The sequence below is a fragment of the Pundamilia nyererei genome, unplaced genomic scaffold (assembly GCF_000239375.1).
Source record: "Pundamilia nyererei isolate P.nyererei 1_Seehausen unplaced genomic scaffold, PunNye1.0 scaffold00144, whole genome shotgun sequence".
Classification (NCBI taxonomy): Eukaryota; Metazoa; Chordata; class Actinopteri; order Cichliformes; family Cichlidae; genus Pundamilia; species Pundamilia nyererei.
The window spans coordinates 578,809-605,517 of NW_005187545.1; the positions used below are offsets into that span (position 1 = coordinate 578,809).

The 26,709-nt window shown below is 39.4% G+C and overlaps 1 protein-coding gene across 2 annotated transcripts in view; it reads right to left on the bottom strand.

Annotated features, from left to right (window-relative positions):
* Nucleotides 1-452: 452 nt before the first annotated feature.
* Nucleotides 453-26,709, bottom strand: part of deptor (DEP domain containing MTOR-interacting protein) — a 48,502-nt gene continuing 22,245 nt past the window's right edge. For both annotated transcript variants that reach the window (XM_005744444.2, XM_005744443.2), the window contains exons 5-10: nucleotides 17,540-17,718; nucleotides 12,373-12,555; nucleotides 11,439-11,591; nucleotides 8,230-8,300; nucleotides 7,781-7,885; nucleotides 453-4,158 (exon numbers count right to left, since the gene is read on the bottom strand). In XM_005744444.2, the coding sequence (XP_005744501.1) occupies nucleotides 4,036-4,158; nucleotides 7,781-7,885; nucleotides 8,230-8,300; nucleotides 11,439-11,591; nucleotides 12,373-12,555; nucleotides 17,540-17,718 (814 nt within the window). In that variant the 3' untranslated portion in view covers nucleotides 453-4,035. The remainder of the gene's footprint in view (nucleotides 4,159-7,780; nucleotides 7,886-8,229; nucleotides 8,301-11,438; nucleotides 11,592-12,372; nucleotides 12,556-17,539; nucleotides 17,719-26,709) is intronic.

Genomic DNA, 26,709 nt, shown 5'->3' on the forward strand with positions numbered 1-26,709 from the left:
GTATCTGAACATCTGCACTCTGTTACAGTGACCCCGACCTTTTCCTGGATCGAATGTGACTTGCTTTCCAGTCCAATCCCCGGAATAGCTGTCCTCTCTGACCCGGACCAGATCATTACTTAGTTTCAGTGGCGGAACGTCGTACTTGTCTACTCACCTTTTTGTTTATGAACATTTGTGGAAACATTAAATATTATTCTTAAAATCTACTTACGAGCTGTTCGGCGTCCTGCGTTTGAGTCCTGTCACTCGTCCAAAACAGTCTCGGCCGTAACAGTTATTGTGTATATATTTATTTATTTTATACACAATAGTTATTTGTTATTTTATTTTCAACTTTAATTTATATATTTTAAAATAAATATCTTTATCCTTATCAAAAAGGTGAAATTTAGTCATACTAAGTGCATGAAGAGGTTCAGACAGTCCTGAGGATGAAACCACAAGCACAATGAATTTGTGAAATCAGTTTATTTATTTGACACTTGATCAGCTCTTTAATACATTCGAACTTCCAATGAGATTTAGCTTTTTTGTGAAAAACAGACTGCTACTGTCAGCTTTTGTTGTTCTGATAACAAACATTCAATCTCGGATAGCAGAAAAAAAGAACAAACAGCTGTGCTGAAAATGTGTAACCTCTCATAGCCAAGAATCCCCATTGATCTTATTACACATTAAAGTTGAAGTATAGAACCGGCAACGGCACAAAAACGAAGACAGCGGTGATGTACGTTCTGTCAGATCAAATGACTGTGCATTTGTTATCTATACAACACTGATTGTCACTAAAACTGAAGCTGTGGTGACTTGGAGCAACCACCTAGCAAAGTTGCAAATGACTGAACAGAGAAGAGAATGAGAGGGGGGAAAAGAGGAGGAACAAAGTGACCACCATCTGTTATTGGCAGCAAACTCAGGTCTTAAGGCAAACGCTTTCGGTTAACAGTCAGCAAACTCATATAAGCCAACCTGGCACAACCCCTTCAAGATTTAACACTCTTGAAACTTTCTTCTCCTCCAAATCAAACTGTCATCTGCTTCTGTCCAATGAAACTGCATCAAACATTATCCACAGAAGAAAATCACAGATCACTTTCCAGATGCACAAAAGAAGAATTACTAAGTTACAAACTGCATATAGATGAATTTTAATGAGAGAAAACCGAGAAAAATTGAATCCATACCAAGTGTAGATGTTAACATTAAAGATTAATGAAATCGCTACATCAGACTAATGAAAACCCAGAGAAGAAATTATTTTGTGCTTTGAGATTTCTTTCTAATAAACATATTGTACGGTTGCAGGGTAAAAGCAAAGTGCTACTACTTGAAAACGTTTTGGAGAACATTAATACGATACATTAACAGTACAATATATGGCATTATCCATGTAACAACGTGAGCAGATTACAGATTTTGAGGCAAAATTCTGTAAATCTGAGGAGGACATATTCGGCAACAACATATTCCAGCTGTTTAGATCATTGAATGAGTTAGGCCTAAAATCTGCTGTTGTATCTGAAATGATTTGCCAGATAAATCAGATGAAGGAGTGGGCTTTAGATTAGGAGATAAAGCTAAACAAGCACATATTTACATTATTTGACTGCCTACTACATCCAAGCACATTAAGATAAATCAATGAATAGTCGACTGAATTAATTACACAGGACATATTTGGAGGTAGTTCACTAGGACATATTAACTCTACAGTTTGGCTGTAACAACTGTGAATATACTGTGGTTGAAAACAAAGTTTACATTTCTGCATCTGTGTTTTTTTGCAGTAATAATTTCCTCCTCCAGACATGGAATATAGTTTAGTCTAAGACAAAACAAGGAACAAGTGCTGCTCAGGACTACAGACACATAGTGTATGAACGATATGAGTATCACTTATCCATGCTCTGTTTTTTCTAAATTCATGCTAGTATGTATAAACACAAGATGGCACAGTAGTAACAAACGCGGGATCCTCATATTATTTAGAGGCTATAATTCAAGCCTGATCTAATCCACTTAGCTTCGAGCTACATCAAGCTAATTCAAGGATTTAAAGATTCATTAGAAACAATTCTCTTATTTACCTTTTTCCCATTGAAGCAGTGAAGCGATAAACCTGAAATCTAAAGAAAGAATTCCAAAGCAACGTTATTAAAAAAGAGAAAGATAGCATCATAAACAGTGGATACTTTACTCACGTTTCACATGTTTACTGGTTTACATCACAGTAGGAATACGACCAAAGTGTTTTGGCACAGAGCCTTCATTAGAGCCCAACTCTTATTTCTCTCAGTTTGAAAACTAATTTTGAAAAATGAAGCTATTTTTCGCTCTGAGTGAAACCTGTAGGGTCAAAAGCTTGTTTCCACTACTACGAGAGAATTAAAAAGTGTCATCCGTAAGTCAAAAATCTGTCTTATTATCTCAAAATTCAAGTTAGGTATCTCAAAATCTTAACTTACCGACTCAAACTTATGAAAAAGTTAAAATGAAATCTTCAGAAAAAGCTGGAAAAAAGTCCCCAAAATGAACAAAATGTTCTTTGATTCTGAGGAAAACTGCTCCCTTTATTTAAAATGATTGAATATTCAGGCTGGTCGCTCATTTATCTGCTACTGGAGACAAAAATCAGACAAGGCCATCATACATTAAATTTCTGTACATATACATCTTTTCTTATCTGTCTGAAAACTCTTTAGCGCATACACAATATGGTGCTTGATGTGTAACTGCTCCGCATGTACAGATAATAAAGGAGAAAAGGATGTGGGGGAAGGGCGGAGGAAGTCATTCTTCCACATTAGTTTCAAATTAGGGAAGTCTGATTGAATCAAATTCCCCCCAAAAATGACGCTTTAGTCAACCAAGTGCTTTGGTTGTTTTCTTCTTATCGTTATTATACATCAAACATCAAATGATATATAAAAGTTAAAAGGTCAATCAAATGTTCTCTAAGTTTACATTAAGGCTGGTTGGTATGACTCCAATTAGAGTCATTTTTATTTTTAGTATTCCCTCTTTTGGCAATTCTTAATGGTATGTAACACATCTTGTGTCCACATCTCAAAGGCAAGTATAACAGAAACCTCCGAATTCTTTTAAAAAAACTACAGACAGTGATATTGTCGGTCACTGTCTATTTTCTAGGCTGCATATAAGGTTAAAGTGCCTAACAGAGCGCTGTCACGGGTAATCAAAATAGGTTACAAGGTTTAATGGGAGACAGCTTTTCTAAAGCCAGACTTCTAAACTTTGTGTCTGTAAGTCTTTAATTGCTTTTCTATATACAATGTGCTTATTAATGTAGCATGTAAGTTTATCGCCTTTATAACATTCTTAGCAGCTAGGAAAAAATCTACCTCAACATCGATTAAGTTGGTATTTTACATTTTCCACATGGCGACGGCAGGTGTTTGTCTTTTCCCGTTGAACATAATGGTTCCATTATGGCACCCCTGAAAACCCTGAAATTACATGTAGTAGCAGTGTGAAGTGTGTCTTCCTGTCCTTCTCAGCAGAGGGCAGTGTTGAGCCACCAGGAACAGCTCACTGGAGTAGAGGTTGCTTTCATGGCGCCATGAAATATTCGTCCTCATTTTCAGCTTTCTACTCTCTGATCCACGAGTTATAATGACAAAACTTAATTTCACATCTTCTCACATCCTTTGAACACACTCTCCAGGGTGAGTTTTCTGACTCCAAGCTCTTCCGTGGTCTCTGTTTTGGTTCTGTGTGTCAGTGTGTGAGTGCGCACACCACGAAACCAAAGGAAAAAAATCCAAAACAACCTAGTTTCTCCAAATATTGACTCGTTTGCTTGACTACAATAGCCTCATTTTTAAGCACACACACAGTTTCTTGGTTATCCACCTTGTTCAAACAATGCTGGAACAGAGCTAGTGAGACGTGGTTTCAAGTCTTCAGTGTTTCGCTCTCGATGGGGTTTTGAGGTTAAGTACTACTTCAGTCCCCACATTTTTTCCTGCATTACTCTTCTGAGAGGTTTCCTCTTGGAGCTCTCTTTAATGCTTACACCTCCTCCATCACTTCCATGACAATCGTCCGCGGACCGGTCAGGATCAGGTTGCTGACGGTTCGGTAGTCGTGACAGAGGACGTTCAATCCGTTCACCGCCACCACGAACTGACACACCTGGAGAAAGTTGACAGAAACAGGAGACATGCTTGATCACCTTTAATGCCACTCATAGAGAAAAAAGAAAAGAGGCAGATAGCGATATATTTAATTATAGCTGCAAAAAACTCCCCAGATATTTACAATACAGCCTGTAAATAAGGGCACAACTATTTGATTTGAAATTACGAATTAATTATATTTACCTACAAATACATAACGGTAGACACACATAAATAAGGAGTTAACAAGTCAGGTTTTTACAGGAAACAATTATACCATAGGTAAGTAATGTGTGAGTAATTTTGATGAGCAATTTTGAGTATTGATGTGCTATTATTCAACTGTATTTTTATTTTATCAACATAAATGTGATGAGGACTATTCTCTCTTACCAACTTACAAGAATAAAAAGATCCCATCAAAATTTGCAGCCCTATGTGATCTGATAATGGAGAAATTCATTGTCCTACTTAATAATACAACCCACACGCTGAAAAGTGCAGTGTACTTACAATGAAAGTTACTCATACATTACCTACAATTACTCACACTATAGTTATTTCTTTGTTTCTTATAAAAACCTGACTTGTTATATAATACAGGTGTATTTATCTTTAAGGGCTTGTAAGCAAATATAATTATATTGTAATTTCAAATAAAGTACATTGAAATTCCTTTTAATTACAGGGAAATTACACCCTTAGTCGTGGCCCACATTGCAAAGTTTTACAAAAAGCCATCAGGCCTACAGAAGAATTCGAATTTTATTCTACAAAGCCGAAATCTACATTTGCTGCAATGAAAGACAGCCTGCTATACTTTATCCAAACTGTGCTTCTCTCTGTATCAAGTTTTCATCTGTAAAGCTCTGCGGTCAAAGCTTATAAGTACAATCTATAGCTGCCTTACTCCTGCCTTACAGTTCTTTGGGCTTTAAGTTGGGAAAGCACATCACTGAGGGGATAGTGTGAGTGCCCTTTGGTCTTGTTAAATGTTCACTTATATTAATAGACAAAAAAGTGTCTACAGCTAGTAAATCTGTTCTTTCGTCAAAATTATAACAGTAAATTAAAGACACATGTTATTAATAACCTGCCCCAGCAAAAGCTAATAAATCCCCTACACTCTCATCTGAATAAGTTTAAGGCTTATTTTAAAACACAAAAACAACCTAAAAACAAACTTGGAAGCTTTAAGTTGTGAGCATTCAAAGCAATAGGTGGCCATCTTTTATATACAGTCTATGAACAATTATACAAAGGAGCATTTGGCCGTCCTTCACTTTAACATGCAAGAGTGCAAATGCTTCTGGGTTGTCTGTTTTTTTATCAGCACAAGTTTCAGTGTCAACACATGTAACCTAGCACAGGTGTCAGTGAGCACAGAGCACAGTCATAGCTCAAAACTGTGAGCTCACTGATGTAAAAAATATAACTGAGGTTGAATAACAAGAGGTACAACATGATTGCCTCACTCCAAACCACTCCTGTCACGCCTGAATGCCCCCTATGTTATCGTTTAACCACTTCTGCAGCTGCAGATAAAAATAAGGCGTCTTTTCAAAACTGCCTTCTAGCTGCCGTTCTTGCAACATGATCCTGCTGCTGTGTTTTTTGCAAACTTTTAAACCACATACTCACTCACATAAGCACTCCCTGCTTTACTGGCCCCTAAAAGTTGTTTTTTTTTCTCTTCACGATGCCAAAAAAGATCGATTAAGAACAAAAGCAGATATCATTATTCTGATATTTTAATAGCCCATAAATCAACCACGTGCAGACAGCCGAGGAAAGATTGAAGAAAAAAAAACCCTCTAACAGATAGTTTATTGACTGTGCATACAGGAAACATTATGCATGTAGAAAATTTCTTGGAGTGAACAGCTACCTAAACTTGCCTGTTACACAGAAAAGTGAACACATGCAGAGAGAGGCCACTAGGAATATTCTCACGGCAATCGTTGCTCAGTGTTTTTCCAGCACTCCTAAATGTTTCCGTGCTAGAAAGCTCAAAATAGGCAAAGGAAATAAGAGGAAAGAGAGATTAAGTGTGATGAAGAAGAGGGGGAAAAAAACGCCAGGCTGCTAATCCTATGTAGCAGAGGAATTTAAGACCCTCACTGTAATCACACCCAGATCTCTACGGGCTATACTGCACTATTTTCAGAGCCAAAGCAGTCTTCTTCATTCTTCTTCATTTGGCCATCTCATCTTTATCTTTGGTTCCCTTAATTCATCTCTCTAGTCTACCTTTCCTTCCAGTATTTTTAACTATCTTCAAACTACTCCCCATCTTATCCCTCCTCTTTCTCCCCTATCCAAACATTCCTTCTTCGGGCTGCAGGGTTGTTAATCTTGGCTGGACCCTAGCTGGACGAAATGTTTCCCTGTGCTGAGATGGTTAAAACCCCTCTCACAAAGTGAAATGACAGAAACAGGAAAAGATGCAACAGGTTAAAAGGTGTGTGAAACGACTCGGCTGTAATCTGAGGACAATGACTTGTCGTTTTTTTGGCCTTCTGCCTGGACTGTAGTTTCAACACCTGACAACATGACGGCCCTCTCAGGACTGCGATCTTCTTTCATTAAACAGTAATAAAAACACTCAGGTGAGGTGGAACCTCCGAGGAAACGCGAGGAGTGCGATTAACTCCACACAAATAAACTGATGACGATACTGCACACACCGCTGCACACGAGGAACTTAATGTACAAACCTGACACGATGGAAATCAGATAAAGTGAAACGCTCTCTGAGCGACAACACCTTTATGACTGACTTGAACATGTTTCTATGGTAAAAATCAGTCACCAGAGCAGAAGTGATATTATTTCCAGAGGCTGTTTCCTCTTTTAGTGCTAATACTCAAACTCATCTCCTCTACCTACTTCCTTCTCTTCCAGTTTTCATCTTCAGCTCATGTGTCTTCGCTATGGCAACCATCCTTTCTTTCAGTCAGTTGCACACATTTTCTCCTTTAATTAAAAGAAAACATCCCTGTAACAGAACAACTAAATGATGTGTACTAAAGGATATGGAAAGTGATATGTACACAAGAAAGCCCTTTTGCTTCCATCGGTGACCACCCTACATGAGTAGCACGCTATCAATAATTAATTTCTCGTTTTTCAGGCTCCTTCTACAATTTTTTCAGTCATTGCACTCTGTCCTCGCTCTCCATGTTGTGGTAAAGTTGCTGTGCTCTGCATTCCCAGGATTCCTTGCTGCCATTCTGTTGACATACCTTCATGGCAGCTGTAGCAGCACAGCTACCATTATCCTTTCATACTCCTTGATTTTTTTCCCCCCACCCCTACTACAGCACATTTGTGCCACTCTTTCCTCCCATCCTAGCATCCTCCTCCTGTGGGCTGAATCTACAAAAAGAATCCTTAAACTCTTGTTTAATATTTAAATGCTTCTCCGACAGTCTACAGACTTAACGGAGCTGCCCTCTTGAAATCAAAATCCACAGCAAAAAGCATCCGCAGAGGTGCAAAAAGCAAGTTTAAGTCTCAGATTTCACTAAGAAGTGCGTGTAGTACATCTATTGTTCTTCTCTTCATTTCATCTGATGACAGAAGCCTGCAGGGGTTCATCATTCTTTCAGGAGTTCACACATTTCTACCAGTCTTACCTTCATGCCAGCAGCGGCAGCAGGTCCACCTGGATCCACAGCCTGGATGTGACAGGGTTTGCTTCCTCGCACCACAAACCCCCAGCCCACAGCATCGCCTATAATCTGAGGACAACAGCAGCAGATGAGACGCAGAATATCTCACTTCTTTTCAATCCCGTGCTCAGTGACTTTAGATGGTGAAATAATGTACTTTAAAGTACTGTTTGCACATTATACTTTGGATTTTTGTCGTGTGATGCTCAGCTGAGACTCTTTGGTGATCACACTTAACTTAAAAAGAATAGGGAGGGATGTATGTGTGCTGTCTGCTTACGCCCATGAATCATGGGACCTTTCACATATATTCGCGTGTGTCTGTGTGTGTGTGAGGACATGTGTGATTGCTCAAATAGTCTCCGTTAGACCTCAGCTCTCTGTGTGCGAGTGTGTGTCTGTGTGTGTCCTACAGTGAATGTCTTCTTTATAAAAGGTCCTCCTGGTCTCTGCAGCTCCTCTGGACTCACTTGTCTCTTCAGGACTGTTGAGAAAGACACATCAACACAACACACAATGTTACAGCAATAAGACGACACACTGGCATGGGCATGCACACATGAAACAGGTCTATTTTTGGTTTAAAATGTACGTGTGTGTGTAGAAACTATGAGTGTTGGTCACATGCTAATAATGCCTTTGAGGCACCCTGCTTCCTGAAACAGTATAGCTTTCCTTCCTCTAGTCCAACTTCCCCTTACCAGTACTCACATCGACATGACTCTCCACAAGGATCCAAAAGACTTTTGTGTCTTATTAATTAATTAGATTAAATTAATTGGAAATTTCCTCATTTTAAGGAGGAAAAATGAAAAGAAATTGGAGAGAAAAAAAAGGTGAGATAAAAAAGTTAAAATAAATAAGATCTTTCAATGCTCTTTAGACAATGCACTTTATTTAACAACTTTTCTTAGGCTTGGTGATCGCATTATTACTGACTGCTATGTTTTATGAGCATTTATGATGAGTCTGTGAATGAAGCTATAGCTGCTTTATGCGATGTAATGGGCATAAGTATGAAGCGTCTGACCATAGTTTTTCCAACTAAAGCCTCTCCAGGACATTAAACTAATGTTCCCACTCATCTATTGGACATTTCCTTCACTTTGTTGTTTTCCTTCCTTTAGGTCAGGTCCATTGACTTTTTCCATATCATCTCCTTAAATATTTTATCAATATGGTGTCTCAGTCAAAGAAGCCCTGACTGGCCAAACCAAAGTTGTTTGTTCCAGTTTTGAAAGCTTTTTTATTAAAGATTAAGTCCAGACAGATATTCATGCCTCACTCCTTTTGCTTTTTTCTAGTTTATATCCATGTGAATGTGAGTGCGAATGGTTTTCTGTCTCTATGTTTTAAGTTTTCTTATGCAGGGTGGTGTTTCAGTTCCTCATCTCCTATAATAGGACCTATCATAGGGCTGCATATGTTTAGCTGATAGGCTTTTAAGAATAGCCAGATCTCCTTTACCACTGGAGAATTGGAGGGTCTAACAAAGTCTTATGTCTATAGCTTCTGTAAAGTAGAAAAATACAAATAAGTAAGCAGCTTTCAGCCTTTGTGTGCACATTGAGTTCAGATTTCAACAGGTGCTTAGTATTTAATAACAAACTATAAATCAACTCGATATGTGCCGCAAAGATCACTGAATAACTCTCAAAAATCTAAAAGCAAAAAATGCAAGGACATTTCTTAGAAAGCCAGTGGCCCGTGCTTGACAAATCACTTATGGTCTACATCGCAACACTTAACTGTAATCTGATAAAGAAGAGGAAGTGAAGTGCAAAGGACCGCTAATCCTCTAGAGCTGGAAATTTTCATAATCTCTCTGTGGAATTCCAATCTGATCAGATATACAGGACAATTTCTCTTAACATTCTGTTATCTGCCCCCTTTGTGTCACGATGACATAACCTTTTTTAATGGTGTGACTTTATAGAAACAAAACACTGGTCAAAGCTCAGCCCATTCATCTTATATGGAGTTTCTTCCTCCTCGTATGTGAAGCAAAAGAGAAATACCCTTACTCTGTGTGTGTGTGTGTGTGTGTGTGTGTGTGTGTGTGTGTGTGTGTGTGTGTGTGTGTGTGTGTGTGTGAGTTCCTCTTCCTGCTCATTGTGCACCATGAGCAAGTGCTAATGTAAAAGGGGGGGCTGCTGGCACAAAGAGACTCTTGTCGAGGACTCTGCTTGAACCAAACACATCAGAGGACACTTCAAAGTAGCCAAAATAAAACACTCAGAAACACACACACAGCTCAAGGGCGTCACTGCCAAGTTTTCAAATCTGCACAGAGAATTCAAAGCCGTTCATTTCCAAATTGCAGGTATGATTGTCACTTTCCTTTAAGCAGTGCATATCTGCTTTCCACTGAAGTAAACATGCGCTCATTAGGATTTTTCTTCAGCATGTCTTCCCACAGAAAAACAAGCTAATTCACAGTTTGCGATAGAATAAATGTGGGTTAAGTAGTCTGTTATATGACCTGTTGTGAGTCTTCTATGCGTTTAGTTGTCAAGTTTGTAATATGGATATTTGTCACTTTAAATTATATAGGATTTCAACTAGTCCACCTGACGCCTCTCTCACTGACGGCAGCTGATTCTCACGCTTCGTTTCCTTCTTTCCAACTGAGCAAGTCTGAAGCCTAATTTAGTAACTTTAATTTCAAAAAACACAAAGTAAAATATCTAATGAGAAACCTGCTGTGCAGTGGAGGTCTTGTGTTCCTGCTACACAAACAGCTCTCTTTCTGTTTTTTTGTTTTTTTTACCACAGGAGTGTCAAACATACAGCTGGCCTGGCCCCCAGACATCACCCATGACCTGGCTTATTGCAACAAACTAACTAAGCACCAGATAACAGTGTTTTGTTTTAAGTGTTACATTAAAGAACAGAAAAGTTCCCATTTTTAAGCATTTACAATAGAAATGTTTCTCTTTTTTGTTACATTGAGTCACTGGTTAAAACAACAGCACAACAACCATTTCTGTCATTTTAAGCATTTAGTAGTATTTATGTAATATTTCTTTATACAATGTGGAAAAACTCTTTTCAAAATTTAATTTATTTTTCTTAAGAAATCTTATGGAATAAATGTGTGCTTGGATTTCTTTACACTAAAAGGACGGGGAACAGTTTGTAGATCCACACAAGCTCAAACTGGGCTTTGTGTGCACCACTACACAAAAAGGGTTTTGACACCTCTGGTTTAGCACGTGACAGAGCTGCATGCAGCAGCACACAGACTGAAGCTGTCCACTGTCTAAGAGAAAAAGTCTGAAGTTCTTTGCTTCTCTAAATGACCGCTCTAAAAATCCAAAGTAGAGCCACTATATTAAAAAATAACTTTACAATTAGTAAATAACATGAATCTGTCAGTAAGAACACACAACAACTAAAATCATTTGGACTTATTCCCATTTAGTAATGAGGTTAGTTTAAACTATTATAACTGCCACCGTCTACTGAAGACTTCATTTAACTCTATATGCAGCAACTTTAAACCACAGCTTTAGAAAACCTGACAGTTAAACGAAGATATAGTTCCTGCGCCACATTTTTTTTTATGTTCAGTGGGAGTGGGGCCCATTACAAAATACACTCGATATCTATGTTGTCATACCAGATTTAGGGTTGCAAAGGACAGGCGGACTGCTGCTGAGCGTAGGACTGCTGCTGTAATAACCACTGCTGCAATAACCGATGCTGCCACAGCTGCTGCTCATGCTGCTCCGACGAACTCCGACAGACACCTTTATCTCTTTTGTGGGACTCACTGAGACAGAGAAACACAAACTGAGTTGTTAGTCTGAAAGACAGCCAGAAAAAAGAGAAAGAAGGCAAAGCAGAATAAAGGCTTGATTTACAGTTCACCAGTGTAGCCTCTGGAGCTGCAGACCAATCTAAAGACAGGAAAAACCAGCACTACATAGAGCCCCTTACTTCATTCATACAACATATTGAGCCTTTTCTCATTGGAATATATTGTGTAACCTCCTAAGTAGGTTAGACTTTTAATAACCATTCAGTATCGTTTTAAATGTGCATGCTTAACTTTCTCTTTGTTTTGCCATATTTTTTGTGCCACTTTGGTGCGACAGAGACTTTGTGCTCTGCTCTTATGCCTAGTAACACAAACAGGGCTGCTCTGTTATCTTTATAAGGCAGACACCACCAAGGACACAGGTTACGGAGAGTGGATTTGGGTATATGTGTCAACAGAAGATAAGGCAAACTGGAAAAATATGCCACTGAATCAAATAACCAGGGGCAATATTTAAACTGCTTAATAAGAGTAATGTTTCATGAACACATGGACACAGTGAAGGTTTCCTATGAAACGTGACAAACTTCCCAAGGTCTCTACCAAACGTCTGCAAATACTCTCACGGAGGAGCTGGGGTTCAGCAAAAGTTTAGATTTAAAAAACAATGTTTTACTTTTAAAATGACTGAAAGGAGGACACAGATTATTTAGCTGATCTGTCAATTTGGAATGAAAGGAAATAATGAAGCAAAGCTTTTACACAGTTACTGAGAGTCAGATGGAGTGTGCACCTGAGAGAAAGCTGGTGTTGCCTCCGTCAGAGCTTTGTTTCCGGAGACAGAAGGGACTGTCGTGGCTCTCTGGGATGCTGCGCCCTCGCTCGTGAAGAAGTTCAATCAGTCGCCGACGTCGCCGGAAGTTCATCCTGAACTGGTAGAGGAGCGGCCCATCAACAAAGTGATTCTTGTTGGTGACTAATAACAGGGAAAATGGACATGAAGATCATAAATACGTTTTGTTATGTATCTGAAATGTATAATCTTACTCCTATTGAGCCTTGATCTAGAACCTCAAACGCAAGTAACAATTTCCCTGGAGCTGCGCTAGAACATGATGACCACTGAGAGCACTGACCTCACTTATTTTCGCTGTGCTGATAAGATGAGATATGAGTACATTTTTATCAAAATTAACAAGCATGCCAAGGTGAAACTAATCACGTAAACCGGTCAAACTGCTGTCAACGTCACTGCTCTTACTGTGGTTTCAAAAGAGGTGAGATGCACAGTTTGAGAGAGAGAAGAGAAGCTGATATTGTCTTCTTCCTGGCTGAAGAGTCACATAATGCCCGCGGGATGTCTTTGTTAACCCCCTCAAAGTATTTTGGGGGTTTTAATCTTTTCAACCAACCAGCTATAGACAGAAACCCAATTTCCTGTTTCAGGTTATGTAAGTTAACCTCTTCAAGCCAGATTATTGCCGTCTAGAAATACTCACCCACAAAACAATGCAAAACAGCACAATACAGTCAGGGGCTGGGTCTGTGACCCAGCGTCTTTTCATTTATTTAGTATGGTTGATTTCCTCTGTTAAAATAATGTTAAATTCAGGTGTTATTCTTAAGTTAAGGGTGTAGTTGAGTTTTTTTGTATTCTGTATTACTAATGAGATACGTTAAGTTCTAGTATTATTAGTTTGGTTGAGTTTTTAATCTGGTTTATGTTTCTTCTTCTAACACAGTATGTCATGTGTTCCATGTTGTCATGTCTATGTCCCATTGTGTTTCCGGTTTTATTTTGAAGAGTCTTGTGTTCCATGTTCATTGTGTTTTGCTTCCCCTGTGGCATTCAGGTTCATTTATGCCAACTGTGTTTCCCCAGGTGTTTCCACTTCCCACATTACCCTTTTGTGTATTTAAGTCATCTGTCTTCCTCTGTTCTTCGTTTGGTTGTCTGCTGTCTCAACGTCAAGTCACGGCTGGTCACAGAGTTTTATTTCTATTGCTTAGGTTCATGTTATAGTTATAATAGTAATTTAGCTGCTCCCAGTTTAGTTTTGCACCAGCCTTGCCTTGTTTTCCGTTTTTGACATCAGCACAAAATAACCGGCTTGCTTTTTGTTAAAGATTCAGTTCTGTCTCTCCCTTGTCTGCTTTCAGGTCTGCTCCACAAACACACCGGCCATTCTGGCTGTGACAAATACAACATTACTCCACACTGAAATAGCCAGACTATTAAGGTTTTAGTGAACCTAAAGTATATTTAAATAACTGATGTTTCTCAATGTCCTCCTTTTTGGAGAAAAAAAAAGAGAGCTGTAGAAATCATTACTTCCTTCTTAGTAATGGCTGCTTCTTATTGGATATTGGATATATATATATATATATATATAAATGTAAAGTTCAGATTTGTGTGTAATGCATTACTGTAATCAAATTACATTTTTCAGTAGTGCAGAGACTCATTACTGTAGTAAATCAAGCATTCACGTTACAGTTCGCACTACAAACGTTTTTCAGTTCAGCACGCGGGCAGACAGAATGTAAAACTGTAAGAATGACTTTCTGTCCAAAGATGAAGCTTACTTTATATACTTCTAATCACAAATAGCTGGAAGAAAATAAAAATCCATCCCAAACAAGAGCTTAAAGGTCTCGGAAGGTTAAAATATAAAGTAAGTTGTAAGAAGAAAGTCTAAATGCGCAGGTGTCCACTACTGCATGTTATGTTATTACAATAATCATTACATAATGAGCCTTCTCATAGTCATTTCTCATTTATAGGTATCATGCATTTTTATGAGCAACACACATTTGGCTCGTGGCCATGTCATGCATCATTTTGTGGTTTCTGTCAGCTCAACAAAGTCCCTTTATTGTGTTTTTTAAAAGTAAAAAGCCTGTACTGTGCTTTACACTCCTCTTCACAGACTGAAGTGAAATGCTGGTTTTTCTTCTGTAATCTGATTTATCATGTAAAGCCTCACCCCTGGTGATGACAGCTGGCTCCTGGCTCATTGCCTGTTGCACAGTGATAGATCAGCCCTGCTCTGTTTAATTTAAGCATTACCTGGAACTCTGTCATCTGCTTATTCTGCCTGTCTGTACCTCATTCAGAAGCACAGTGTAGGAAAACATTTTCCCCAGCGCGCCACACTAAGCACACTGACCAAACACAGGCTTTGGGCCAAACACAAAGTAGATCCATCCAGACCAACCATACATCGTACAGATGAATGTGACTACGGACCACAACAGAAAAGAACAGAAATCTGTCTGGTTTACTCTCCACCCCCTTTATAATGTGTTTTTCATGGGAACTCGGGGTGTGTACGAGTAAGCTATTTATAACTTTACTGCAACACAGTGTTGTTAACAACATACACAGTCCACATATTATTTCTGTAATACTAGAGCACTTATTTTTGCAAGGGGGATGGCAGTGCCGTGTCTCTGTGACGGAGCAAATGAAGTTTTCTATCACCTTAAATAAGTGACGTAACAAGGCTGCTGTTTGTGTTTTTGTGTGTGTGTGTGTGTGTGTGTGTGTGTGTGTGTGTGTGTGTGCATGCGTACGTGTGGAGTAACACCACTTTCCAAGTCCCTCGAGATGCTTAGTTTTGCAGCAGTCCTTGAGAGATGGAAACTAGGAAGTGAACAAGAGAAAGAAAGAGGGGCCAGATGGGCCTACTCTATGACGACAGGCATTCAGGCTGAAAAGAAGCAGTAGCAAAAGGGAAGAGTTGGTAGGAATAACTTGATAACATATGATAAACCACCTCTCCATCACTCATCATGTCTTTCCTCTTTCTTTTTCATCTGTAGGTTATCATTGCCTCTCTGTTTAAATCTGTCTGGACCGCAGAACATGGCAACCATGATGTACACCAGTGGCATTTCAAAAACGTTTTGTTCCTTTTAGCTATCTACAGTCTGGAATCCAGACATGACGACCCCCAACACTGTTGAAGACATATTTTCCTTAATGAAAATACAAAGGTCATGTGATCTCTCTGCAGCAAGCCAAATTAAATCAGACATGAACGGGAACCAGAGAAATTTCATGATGCAGTTATGACCCAGCAGAAACTCATTCAGGGTCCAAATAACCATCATTCAGCAAAATGCCAACCTGTCATGGAAGCCCTGAACAACAAACGCAGAACCAAAGCCCCTGGAAAAATACTGACATCCACAGTGTGTGAGTCAAGTATGTTCAGGAAAATGTCAGTGACACCTTAGCAGGTATTAAACGCACAGTTACAACTGGACACGATATGAATGTATATGTCAGTGATTACCCTCCACACAAAATTGTGTCTGCACAAACACAAGTGTTTAAAACATCAAATTTGTTCACATGCAAAAGCACTTTTAGATCAGTTGAAAGCGACCTTTCGGAAAAACTCACCTTGCATCTCTGTTTATGTGCATGTGTTTGTTCCTCATGTCTGGGTTTTCCCCCATTTAGCTCCCACGTTCACCTCCTCGCATTTATTCCACGCCTCTCCTGTCTGTCATGTGCGTTCTCCCCAGCCCGTCTTGTCCTCTGTATGTGCTCCATAGTAAATGTCCACATCTCATCTCCCACTGTCAATTCCCTGTTCCCTTGTTAAGTCAGAGTGTCTTAGTCCGCCTTTTTTCCTGTTTTATTTTGACAGTCACGTGGTCTATGTTAAGCGTGTTTAGTGTGTCCCTCCCGTGTTTTCAGGGTTTCTCTAATGCTCAGATTTCTCTAATGTCTTTCCCCCAGTTCAGGCGTTCCTCTGTTTAGTTAGTTTTTTATGTTTCTCCCCGTTGGGTATGTCTGCCTTAATAAACGGCACGCTTCAGTTAATTCCTGTTTTCATTTTTTGTGGTCTGCATTTGGGTCCTCACAAAAAAACACACGCCTCGCATGTCAACTGCATTGTTACTTCTTTTACATAAGTTCTTCAGTTATCTGTATGATTTTTTAAACATTTCTTTGCATTGGCTTATACTCATCACATTGAGGATACTGATGAAGAGAAGAGTGATCTCCAACTGTAAACTGCAAAGTGTGCAAAGGCCAGAAACAACAATCCGCTGCTTGGAATATGGCAATAAATCTCTCCAAGAACTTTGCAAAGGTTCCATATAGCAAAGGACGCACGGAGAAAGTGATCCTCAAGCTGAGTGTATTTCAGCACCATGCAAGAAACAAAAGCTTGATTTCCAGCAGGTGACAAAAGCAGAGGTAACAGGGTTTCGGGATGCACGGGGTTTCTATAGAAGCAACGCTGTTGCCATAGTATTATGTAGTATGTATTAAGTATTATGTGTTTTTTACCAACTAACAGTACATGAAGTGAAAGAGCTTGTGTTCTCATTAGGAAGAGGACTTTTACTGCTATGTAGGCACATATATAGTTTAATAATATACATTTAACTGGGAATCACATGGGTGAAACTGCATCTCAGACAGTGCAAATTAGCACAAAAGTAATGGAGCAATGCCCCAGTGCAAGTAATTACTTTCTATAAGTAATGTATTGAATTAGAATAACAATATTTTAAAATACTGTAATGTAAAACATTACTTTTTGGGGGATAAATGACACCAGTGCTACTCATAAGCAGTGAAATGCATTCCCAGCCAGTGTGACACTATAATGTGGGTCAATTCAAAATGGCTAGAAGCCCAAAATGGGCAGTGATGAGTTTTAGGAGCAAAACTAATAAAGATTTCATATTTTAGGCACCCTTTAGAGACCATATTAACCTAGTTTTTGTTGTTAGGTTTGAGGCCTACTTATGGGTATTGCCTAGAAAGAAACTGTAATTTAGGTTGGCTCTATCTAGACATATCTATGACACTAAAATGGTAAACTGGTAAACCCTTTGCTGACTACCAATTCAACAGGGAGATAAATGATTGTACTGATTAACCAAATAACTGACAGGAGGAAACAAGGCCCTTCCCTTGACTCCATCCTCACCATGCTGGATGATCCCATGTTCAAGAAGCCTCCGCCCCAGCTGTTCAGCCTCCTCCCTGGTTGGCATCTCCCCCTCCTGCAGCAGCCAATCGATGAACTCTGAGGCTACCAGCGTCCGCTCAAACGACTTGCCTTCCTCCTCTCTGGTTTGCAGTAGGTTGTTCTCTGTGTTCATTAATCTATGGAGAAAATTAGAGCGAACAGAGTAATGAAGTTGAGACCGAGGGAAAGGAGTGATAGTGGGGTGCTGCAGAGATGAAACGGCACATTTGGTGCACGTGGTGCACCTGGCACCGACAAATTTATTTAAAGTTACAGTGATTTTACATAAAAGTCTCACCTAGCTGTTGGAAAATAAAGTAAGGTTTTATGGAAGCTACGAGCCTTTGGTTGAGTGAAAAGTAAACTTTCTTCAGAGGTAGTTCCCTGTGGAGAAAACCTTATAAACCAGCAACTCTGGTCATTCCTTCACTCTCTAATCTTCACTTTCAAAATGCACAAAGCCTGTGCTGTAGCTGTCTCCAGATTAGCACATGAGCAGTGTGCATAAATTCAAGCCATTCCTTAAACCTCATATATCAAACCTACACGATTACAAAGTAAGTACACTGAGGCAAACCTTCTGGATAAGCTTCACTGATAAATGGAGGGTTGTTTTTTTTAAATCAGCCGAGTTGGATGTAAAGGCACAAGATTTAATATAGTTTCCACAAAAACACAAAAAACAAAGCAAGGATTGCATTAAACAGGTGTTATAGTCTGTTCTGAGTGGCACCCGGTGACAGACTCAAACAAAAACAGGCATGTGCGCGCCTGTAAGGAGCAGAACTGTCGACTCGTTCGCTATCCCACTTTCTCAAAACCACATTCACACCTGTCACTCACACGCAAGCACTCACCAGCCTATACACTTAAGCAATGCCATCAAAGAGCTGTGGAAGTTACAGAGGGCTTGCTGCCATCTGCATGTCAAAACATATGCTTAAAATGAAATACAGCCTCAAAGATGTATTTTCTACGCTGTTGGTCCTGTTCTGCTGGCACAAAACGTATTCCCACATTCAGTTTTAGTGGCTTATCAATCATTCACTGAGCGGTTAATATCAAAGCCTGGACTGTGTATTACACACAGATATCATGCATGAATGAATCAGCAGTTTGGAGATTTGTATAAATAATCATAATATTCAAAGAACTTATTCAAAGAAGTAATAATTTCAACATCAGATGCATCCAAAAGCTTTGGGTGATTTGGCTCCAGACTAAGAATCAGCCACTAACTTAACATTTGATCCAAGCAGGACAGAAGAACTAGTGATGGGATAATCTTTAAAGCTATATTAATTTAACTATGGAGGAGACAGTTTCCGTAAGTCCCTCCCGGATCAGCGATTCAGTGATGAGATTATACCCGAATCTGGAGATGACAGACATATTAACGAGAGCTCCTCTGGGCTTTTTTTCCCTTTTTTTTGTAGAGTTAGAAGAGAAGATGTCACTCCCATGTCTGTGTAGTAACTATTAACTATTTCCAAAGAAACCATCAGATTAGTTTGGCTTAACCAAAGACAAAAAGCTGTTCAAACCTCTACAGACAAGTGTGCAACTATACTCAGCCAGGAAATTGGCAACATAACCCAAATGCAAAAAGGCACTGGTATAATATGTAAGTTAATGAGCTTTAAACATACTGACAGGTTAACTGTGTCTCTGTTTCTTGCCTTTATTCTAAGCTAGGCTATGCACTCTATTGCTATCATTGGAGAGTGGCCTTCTCATCTAATTCTCAGAGAAGAGCAACTATGCCATTACATTTCCTGCCATGCATTTATTTATTCGCTTTTTGTATAGGCAATCCACAGTATATCATTAATCAGTATATGTAGTAAGCAAGTTTTACCTGGCACAGACAAACCTCCTACTCTTTCAACATCTCGATGGAGACAAATTAATATTTGATTGGAAAGCTTTAGCGACAAAACCACTAGTCTCCTGACAGAACAGGTTCTGTGCTAAGTAACACAAATAGAGAGACTAATGAAAGAAATGAAAGTAAATGGAAAACTAAATGAAATCCAACTCAGCTGCAGGATGTGAAAAGCCGCCTCTATAAAAAAAAGCACATTCATGCTCTCACTGTGGTTCATTAAACTTTGACTGACATCCACAGAAAACCGAAACTAGTCAAGAGAAGAACTATGACGTCACTGAGTTGCTCACAGGGACATAGTGTTATCCTCAAATTTCAACCTTTGGGTTGAGTGAAATATAGAACAAGTGCAAGCCCAGTGTTGCTCAAGTCTTTAGTCATTTAAGGTCACTGGCTGGTTTAGATGCAGAATTTTGAAGGATTGGTGGCTTTACTGGAATAAACTGCTATGGCTCACATTAGCAGCAACATGCTGTTAAAAGAAATGGACACAATGTTCCACAAGATCTGTTTACACAATGCAATTTAATCCATTTTAACAGGTAAAGTCAACAGATCGTGTTATGCTAGCTCCAAGGGACAGGCTCAGTGAAGTGAACTCTGAACATTGAATAGTAACCACTTAAGTAATAGAAAGGACTGTGACGCTTTGCATACACATATAAATGGATCATGGAAGCATTAAGTGGAACAAGAGGAGTTGCCACGACCCTGATATGAACTCAGAGTGTCTGTTCAGTCAGTTTACCTAACTCCGAGTGACAAACACTGAGACTTGGCATTTCCCTGCTTTTAAATTTAGTCTTTCATATGGGTGGGGTAGTGATGACTCTATGGCCAAAGAATAGCTTTTAAAGGATGCAACACTAATGGTTATGTAAGATGGGCATGGTGAAGTGGTTTGCACTTCTGTCTCCCACAAGAACCTAACTGGTTTGAATGTATCTTTGTGTGACGTGCTGATTACTGGCCTTCTAAACTGGCTGTAGGTGCAAACAAGAGAGTGAGTGGTGGTCTGCACCTATGATGGGCCGATGACCTGTCCAAGGTTTAGCTCTTCTTAGGGTTTCTAAGAGAAATATAAAGAGAGAATATCTTGTTCTTGTACTTTTGGATTTAACAGCAGCATTCGACATAACTGATCACAGTATTTTGATTGGCAGGTTAAGGTCTTAAGTGAGCATCTCTGGATCATCTCTAGAACGGTTTTCTTCTTACCTCAGATAGATTTTTTTCGGTTGCTGCTGACATGTTTATGTTCTCATCTGCCACTTTGTCATGTGGTGTAAACCCAAGGTGCAGCTCTGTTTGCACTACAACCACATCTTGCGTCTCATATAATTGTTATGCAGATGATATCCAGTTGTATACTTCTTTCTCTCTAACAAATGTTGCAAAAATATCTGTCATTCAAGACTGTATTGATGCTATAAATAACTGGGTGGCAGCTAAGTGTCTTTCACCTACACTGGGAAGACTGGTTCTCTTTTGTGTTCCTGACAGCTTTGTTCCCATTGTGATCAACAACCTTGTGTATTTATGAATAAAATGACTGAACCTATGGTGAACATTTGATGATGTACATTTGACTAGGCTCTTCATTTTGATAAACATTAATAGCCTTGTGTGTGACTGCCTCAGTCGAATGGTGTCTAAATCAGAATTAGAAATGATTATTCATGGCTCTGTTTCCTCACAATTGGACTATTTTAGTACACTGGCCTCAGTAAGTCATCTTTGAATCACCTACAGATGGTCCAAAATGTGGCTGTGAGGGTACTTAGTAGGTCCTCTAAGTTGTCTCATTTGAAACCAGTTTGAGATTTAGGTGATCACGTTCAGAGCTTTGGATGGTCAAATGCCTGCTTACATTACCAAACTCTTTCTCCCAAATATAAGGTGCAGGTCCCTGAGGTCTTCTGACCAAAACCTGTTGGTGGTTCCTTGTTACAGACTGAAAACTAAAAGAGACTGTGCATTCGAGGTTGCAACTTCTAAACTATGAATGCTCTTCCACTGAGATCTGTGGACTCAACTTTCAAAGAGCAGCTCAAGACTTAATTTGTATAGACTTGCTTTTAACTAGTGGATATTGCTGTAGTTTATTATTAGTTTTGTTTTTTTTATTTCCTCTTTTTGTGAAGCACTTTGTGATCCTTATCTTGAAAGGTGCTATGAATTATTTTACTTACTTTACCCACCTGCCATCTTATCATGAGTCACGCTATCACAGAATATGAATGGGATTGCAGCAGTGAGGTGTGGTTTTTGGCTGAGCTGCAGGATACCAGGTGGGGCAGATTAATTCAGGGAGCAGTGCCAGGTGGAATGATTGGCTCACCTGCTATAAGTTGCTGATCAACTTCTCTCTTTCATGTAGTAGCGTGCAAGGGCTGAATGGGGCGGATGCACTTTTCTCCACTGGGCATGCTCACACAAGTGGACCTTGTGGAGTTCTGAGTTTAAGCAGTTGTGGCTACTTACAGCTTAATAAACTAAATGCATGCACTTCCTTTACACAGACTGTGTAGCAAACACATTATGTGAACGACACCCTGCAGTGCCAAAAAAGGCTCTTAAATGAAGGATTAGTTTAACACCTTTACTATGACATAAGTTCACTTTTGCAATGCTGTACTCCAATCTTTTTTTTTTGCCTCCATCCTAAAAAGTTTGATTCCTTTTTTGATGAATCTTCCTCTTCTAATCACTTATTATTACGACTTCCTACTGAAACAAAACAAGATTTTCCACCACTGGAAATGTCACATCTCCTCGCAAACATAAAGCAGTGACCACACTCACAGCTATGACTTGTTATGTTAAGGAATTAAAGGTTGTGTGTATCTGACAGGGGAAAAAAACAAAATATAGGTTAAGCATGATGGATGTCTGGAATGCGGAAAAATGGTCACCAATAACGGAAAGTATATACAATTTGCAGCTGAAGTAGAAAACATGTAAAACCACCAGTACACTGAGTGAGCGCTGTGGTTCCTTGAGGCTGACCAGGCTCAGACTGAAGGGCGGCCTTGGGAATGAAAAGCAGTCTCTGCTTTTGAAACTGGTGTGTTTTATAGACTTGACAAGTCCTGTGAAATCAACAAACATCCCTGCCTGCCCTTATCTCGTTGTCTGTACGCACTGATGTGGCAAATGTTGATGAAAAAACATGAAAAAACTCCTGCATGAACGTGGGGAATGACAACAGCAGCGCACAGACAAGAGATTGTATCTTACATCTTGTAATGTACCTAGATTAAATCTCAAATGCTGGCTAAGGTGATCTGCATCAAAGCTGTGCAAATGAAATAATTTCTGTAAAATTTTCATGTTGGCACAGCGTCCTTCCACAGTTCAAAGACATGCATTAGGTTAGGGTTTCCACATTCAAAACTGCGTCTCTCTGCGTTAGCTCGACAGACCTGTACCCTTGAATAGGCTCCAGCCCCCTATGACACTAAACAGCATAAGCAGAAGAAAACCAAGTAACTGAACACTGTTGTGTGTGCACCAGTGGGTAGAAAACCCACCATCCGTCACCAAAGAACATAACTCACAGGTGCTCCAGTGAGGCTACCAGAAACTACTGCAGGTGTGAATGTATGTGAGGATAGAGCAGTGTTAGGCTAATCTCAAAAAGGCTCAAATTAAGCATGTAGGTGCATTCTATATATATTCGACCTGTTGCCAAAGGCAGCTCGAGATTAAACCGCCAACCCTGAAAACAGTGGGCAGTCTGCTCTACCACCTGAGCCACTTGAATTCAGCTACTCAAAGGTAATTTATTATATCAGAGATCTACATGAGCATGATTATCCTCTGAAACTCTGGGCTCCAAAACTGTGCAGTTTGGGTGCTTCAGATGAGACACTCATCATAAAATATTTTACTGTAATTAATCAAAATTGCACGTGACAGAATAAACAGTTTTTGTCAAACAACGAGTCACTAACACTGATGTTTTTGAACCTAAACATTTCAGCTGCAACTCTGGATGGTACTTTGACCCTGAACAGGGGTCTCTAAGGTGGAAGAGGTTAAATTCTGTAGAAATTCGGGCATAATCAACAAGAGTGCAAATGCACACACGCACAAACAGCTACATGATAAACAACGTTTTAAAGTGTCCCCTCTGTCGCTTAGGAACTTCTGTCAAAATAACTTCTTGTGGTTTGTTTGCAGTATGTTGTTTATGTTGTTTTGACAGTTGATGGTATCACAGATCAATTAACGTGTGACAAGAACTGTTTATTTTCCAGTAGAAGAAAAAATAGACGTGAAACTGGCTGAAGGAAAAAACACAAAGCTATTTTAATGTACAGAACCGTGCAAAAGTCTTGAGCCAAACCATTTTTATATATGTTGCTGGAAAAATTAGAAATAGGTGCAGTGATTTCTAGATGTTGGCTGCCTTTTGTTCTGTTCTCTATTAAGATGATCCCACACTGCTTCAATAATGTTGAGGTCTGGGCACTGAGGAGGCCTATGGATGTCTCATGGTGTTTCATTGTTTTTTTTTATCTATCCAGGTATGCTTTTACTGTATTGGCATTGGTGTTTGGGATCATTGTCATGCTGAAATATGACGCTTTTGCAAATTTAGACACTTTCCAGTTTGTATTGCATGGTGGAACACAATCTGACGGCACCTTTCTGAGTTTATCGTTCCATTGGTTTTGCCAAGATCTTCAACATCACCGGCTGAAATGCAACCCAAACCATGACAGAGCAAATTGTTGGAATAAAAACACTATTTTTTATCTGCCAAACTGCGTTCTCGTTGGCATTTTTATAGAAATAGGAGGAAAACTGGCAGATAATAACAAAGTGCCTAAAGATACCATGTAAAATTAGCCCTTTGTTAAGTTTTCGGGTATGTGTAGACACAACACTGGTTCATCCCTTGAGTTAGGTGGTAGTTTTATGCTTGCATGATTCGTAGCTCAGTGTTTTGTGGTTTAACAGACAGAAACCATTACTAAGAAAATAGTCAGAGACAAGGACTGCACTGAAAATGAGTGAAAAAAATTAAAGCAGCATATAAGGGAATAAAGTGTGGCTCAAGACTTTTGTGTAGTATTCTGTTAGTAAAGCCTTCTTTTTCTTCTGTGATGAAATGTTGTCATGATCCTGGAGTTTTGACCGAACACTTTGGGTTTTGCACTAAAGTCTTTATTACTTGATGCTCCTTTGGGCTCTTAGTTTGTTTATTCTGGACGTTTCTCTTCAGTCTGGGGTTTGGGTTTCAGTTAGTGTTTTGCTTTCTTGTCTCTTCTCTAGTCTCATGTGTATTGTGTTTAGTTTTGCTTCCTCTTGTCCCATTGGTTAGATTCTCTTCACCTGCACTTATGGACTTACTGTCACAACTAAAATAAATACCAAATTGAGTTAATTCTTCTCTGAGTCTGAATTCGGGTCCTCTTCTAACTCCATCCCACGACAGGTGTCTTCACTGAAAAAAAAGATTTATGCTACAATGTCTTCCATCTTATTTTACTGTGCTAGCCTGGCAAACTATAAATAATGATGTTTCAACCATTTTTATATCCACTTATCAAACTTGTGGGAGCCTAACCCTGAGGCCATAAGGATGAAACATCCTGGGCACTATAGAGATGAGTCAAGAATTTTTTAATAAACGAATCAAAGTATTATATGGTACGATGTGCTGTATAGAAGCCTTATAATAAAACCACATTCCTGACAGCTTGATAACTTCTGCTGTGGTCGTTGGTTCTTGTGTGTCTTAAGTCTCATTCATTTCAGTTGTGTAGTGTTTACAAGTGAAGTGATTACCAGGAACTAAATCATAGATTGTTATGAAAACAGGAAGCGTAGGGACAACAACCTTCCCTCAGTGGGACACGAGTGCACTTTGCACTCAAGCACAAGAGACACAGAGATTTTTTTTGTCATAAGTGCAGCAGCGAAGCAATTCAACCACTAGGATAAGTGTGTGTGTGTGTGTGTGTGTGTGTGTGTGTGTGTGTGTGTGTGTGTGTGTGTGTGTCCTGGACTGCACCGCGGTGATTACATAAACACATAGCTTTGAGGGCTGAAACGACAGATGTCTCCCCTTGGAATATTTCTTTCTCTTATGCAATAACTGTGTATGTGTGTGCTTTCTCAGGAACACATAAGAAATAGGTCTCTGTTAATAACAGTGTGCCACTGTGTACAAATTAAAAGTGGCACAGGAAGACTACAGTGCACGAGTCCAAAAAAATAATGCCACATATACACAAGCGAGAGGCAGAAAGGAAGAGTTTGGTGGGGTTTTTATATTTATAAATTGTTAGTCTCCTATTTACTGGAAAAACAACACGGTTACAGAGCTGATCATGCTATTTGTGGCATCCCCCCTTTAAACCCAAGCGCTCCTCTAAATAAAGCTATGACTCATCTCTATATCCTCTAATTTTCCTAACTTTGCAGGCTTTTATCACAAAAAACAGGCATGCTCAATGCAGTGTCCTCTAATCTAACTGAATCGAATTCAGCAGCAGGACAAATTTTCTAATTAATGGGGGTGGTATGTCAGATGCACTCAATCAGCATGCTGTGCAGAATGACATAGACTAACAAAGAGATACAGAGGACGACCGGAAATGTGTGGATGGAATGTGGCACAGCTTTCCAAGTAGCCATGAAGCTCCAAAAACTGAAACCACATATAAACATAAAGTCACAGTTCACCATTCATGCTATCAAATGCTTTCACAGCTACAGTCTTTAAAGATGACCTACTAGGTTCATTTCCAAGCCCAGACTAGAGGCTTTGCATGATGTACAGCACAAAATATTCCTAATTTATCTTGTTCTGAGCCTCGGTGCAGTCCCACAGTTTCTGGAAGGAAAAAAAACAAGTAATTTTGCTTCCCATGACCCTCCCTGTAAATCAGCTTTCTTCTGAACAGCTTCTCTTCACAAACAGGTTTGACAAGCAGCTAGTTTGAGCTGCTGTGCCTAAAATGAGCCACACAGATAATCATCATGTTGATCAGAGAATTCATTTGCGCCATGCTTAACATTATGCACCAGAGGTTTAACATTCTGGGAAATTTTTCATCTACCTAGGAGTCAAATCGGGAAATTGATGCCACCCACTGTTATCATCTTCAATGCCCTGTACCAACATAGAGCAGAGCAGCTATCCGAACGCTACCCCAACAGAAGTCGATTATCTTGTTAATAATTTCACCTCCTCACTACGTACGACTCTGGATACTGTAGCTCC